Source organism: Octopus bimaculoides, chromosome 5 (assembly GCF_001194135.2).
Source record: "Octopus bimaculoides isolate UCB-OBI-ISO-001 chromosome 5, ASM119413v2, whole genome shotgun sequence".
Lineage (NCBI taxonomy): Eukaryota > Metazoa > Mollusca > Cephalopoda > Octopoda > Octopodidae > Octopus > Octopus bimaculoides.
Genome location: NC_068985.1, coordinates 98,352,238 through 98,355,220, shown reverse-complemented (window position 1 = coordinate 98,355,220; position 2,983 = coordinate 98,352,238). Strand labels below are relative to the sequence as shown.

Sequence of the window (2,983 nt, the reverse complement as noted above, 5' to 3'; positions counted from 1 at the left end):
GTGCGCTTCCTAACCACATGGTTCCGAGTTCAGTCCCACTACGTGGCAGCTTGGGTAAGTGTCTTCTACTATACCCTTAGACCGACCAATGCCTTGTAAGTGGATTTGGTAGACGGAAACTGAACAAAGCCCATCGTAAATATATATGTATATATCTATGCATTTGTCTTTGTGTTTGTCCCTACCATCACCGCTTGACAACCGGTGTTGGTGTGTTTATGACCCTGTAACTTAGCGGTTCGGCAAAAGACACCGATAGAATAAGTACTAAGCTTTAAAACAAAATAAGTCGTGGGGTCAACTTCTTTGATTAAAACCCTTCAAGGTGGTGTTCCAGCATGGCCGCGGTCAAATGACAAAGTAAAAGATTAAAAGAGTGTGTGTGCGTGATTGTGTGTGTGTGTGTGTGTGTGTGTGTGTGTGTGTGTGTTAATACTATCTCCGTCAACGTAAACTAAACTCGATCAAATATTGATCAAATATTTTTTCACTTTCCTAATTTCACTGTTTTTAAAATGATTAAAAAAAAAAAATTTCAAGAAAATTTCAATTTAACATTTGCATTCTCCATTTCTCTAGACACATAAGCATGTTTTTCACGCATTCAAGCCATTATCAGTTTTCATGTGAAACGTCATCTGCACGTTCTATTTGGTCACATAATACAATGCGTCGTCTGCCGTTCTATTTGGTCACATGATAAAGTATGTCGTCTGCTCGCTTTATTTGCTCCTCCTTGGAAAACACGTCGCAGCTTCCTTGAATTTCAACAATTTCACTAACCACAATTACTGGCCTCCTAATTTTCCTGATTGTAATCCCATGGATTACTAAGTGTGGTTGACAAAGACAGCAACTGCTCTGCTTGCGACACCAAAGGTGAGCCAGTGACCAAGATCAAGAAGGTATTCGAGGATCTTCCTGGGGAAATATGTGGAAAGGATGTGCAAGGTTTCGGGAGCTGACCCTTGAGGCCATGGTAGAAGCTGAGGGTAGCTACTTTGAGTAAATTGCTATCTCTCAGCCATAATCATAATTTTTTATTAAACCATTAATTGACACATGCTTTCATGATATGAAGGTATATGTGCATGAATGAGAAATAGGAAGAGAGCGATTGAGAGAGAGAGGGAGAGAGGGAGAGAGAGAGAGAGAGAGAAAGACAGACAAACAGAGTCAGAGAGACAGACACAGACAGACAGACACACACACACACACACACACAGACACACACACAAACACACACACACAAGCACAAAGACAGGCAGGCACGCAGACAGACAGGCATACAGACAGACACAGACAGACAGACAGACACACAGGCTGACAGATACACAGACAGACAGACACACAGACAGGCAGATTCAGAAATAGGTAGGTCAATGAAAGCTCAATAAGAGTTTTGATAATAACAGCAACAATAGTTTACCTGGCAAAGCAATGTTGCTGCAAAGCTGTGATATTGAGTATAGACTTGGAGACCATAAATGAGACAGCAGCTATTTGATAGCATACTCCCAGTGCAAGTCACTGCATTCAGATATGGGCTTGACATTTTGATTAATCTATGTGTGAGTGAAAAACAAGAGTCATTTAATTAGAAAAGGAAGGAAACTAAAGAAGAAGAAAGAAAATAGAGAAATGGTGACTTTTCTAAAGTTGATTCAACATTAGACATTGTTTCTTTCGAGAAGGGTTTTAAATCAGAAATTTGTTTGGAGTGAAATTTTATTAAAAAATGTAATAACTGAAGCTAGAAAGTATAGATTAAAGACTTAAAAGAGTAAAATTTCAGCTTGGATCTATAATATAGAGTAATCATAGTTAATGTAGGATGTAAGTTTAATGTTTTTGTCAGAGAAGGAAACCACAATAAGAGACAAAGACAAAACTGTATTAAGCATCATAACATATAAATAATAATAAATGTGCCCTTTTAAAGCCTAGCCAAGCTCATGGGCCCAGTTTCCCGGTTTCAATGGCGTACATGTTCCTCAGCTGGACGGGACGCCAGTCCATTGCAGCGTTACTCATTTTTGCCAGCTGAGTGGACTGGAGCAATGTGAAATGAAATGCCTTGCTCAAGAACACAACGCACCATCCGGTCCAGGAATCAAAACCACAATCTTAGGATCATGGTGCTGACACCCTAACCATGAAGCCACGTGCCTCCACTAAGCATCATAACAGGTTGAAAATAAATCACATCCATAGACCACCACCAATAAAATGAAACAAGAATATTAAAAGTGGAAAACTACGTAGATGTGGAAGGGACACAAACACTTCTTCCAGCTCTCATTTATATCCCTTTCACTGACACACAGACTTGAAGCTGCCCTGGGGTAAAGAGGGAATGTCATTCAAGGTATCACAATGGCAAGGAAAGCACTTTGACAAGCTTAACTGATTGATTGGTTAATTGAATGATGAACCAAACAATCGATTAGTTAATTGGTTAAATAGTTGACCAATTGGCAAATAATAAAGAAGTGAAATAGAATCAGTGCATGTGTTTATCATTGGCATAATGACCTTCCCAAGATACAACAAAATATGTTTCAATGCACAAGTTCACATCAAGAATTTTGTAAAACAAATACAAAAATGAAGTACTCTAAACTGCTAGAAACAAATGTAACATCCCAGAACTCTTCTACAATATTCTAAAATTGTACTCTCCCTCACTCAACTTGGACTAGCAGAGGGATCAACAAATGCACACAGAAATAGCTGTAGCATCGATGATTTCCCTAACACCATTGTGCTAGCATGGCACTCTACCATGAATATATCCAAACAGAAAGCAAAGATCATGCTCTGACCAAATTTCCTTCACTGCCAGAATCCTCGATTATATGTGAATAGACTGGGCAGTTGAAAGGGCACAGTGTGTCAAGGCAATTGTACTGGATTCCATATGGTTCACCACTGCATGGATGTGATCCATTGAAATTCTCTTGGAAGCAATGTCCCAGCATTT

General features: G+C 39.3%; 1 protein-coding gene across 1 annotated transcript in view; it reads right to left on the bottom strand.

Moving 5' to 3' along the window:
- LOC106881640 (gamma-aminobutyric acid type B receptor subunit 2) overlaps nt 1-1,565 on the bottom strand; it is a 3,873-nt gene extending 2,308 nt beyond the window's left edge. The window contains exon 1 of the mRNA XM_014932104.2: nt 1,430-1,565. Within this exon, the coding sequence (XP_014787590.2) occupies nt 1,430-1,555 (126 nt within the window). The 5' untranslated portion in view covers nt 1,556-1,565. The remainder of the gene's footprint in view (nt 1-1,429) is intronic.
- Between the last annotated feature and the right edge of the window lie 1,418 nt (nt 1,566-2,983).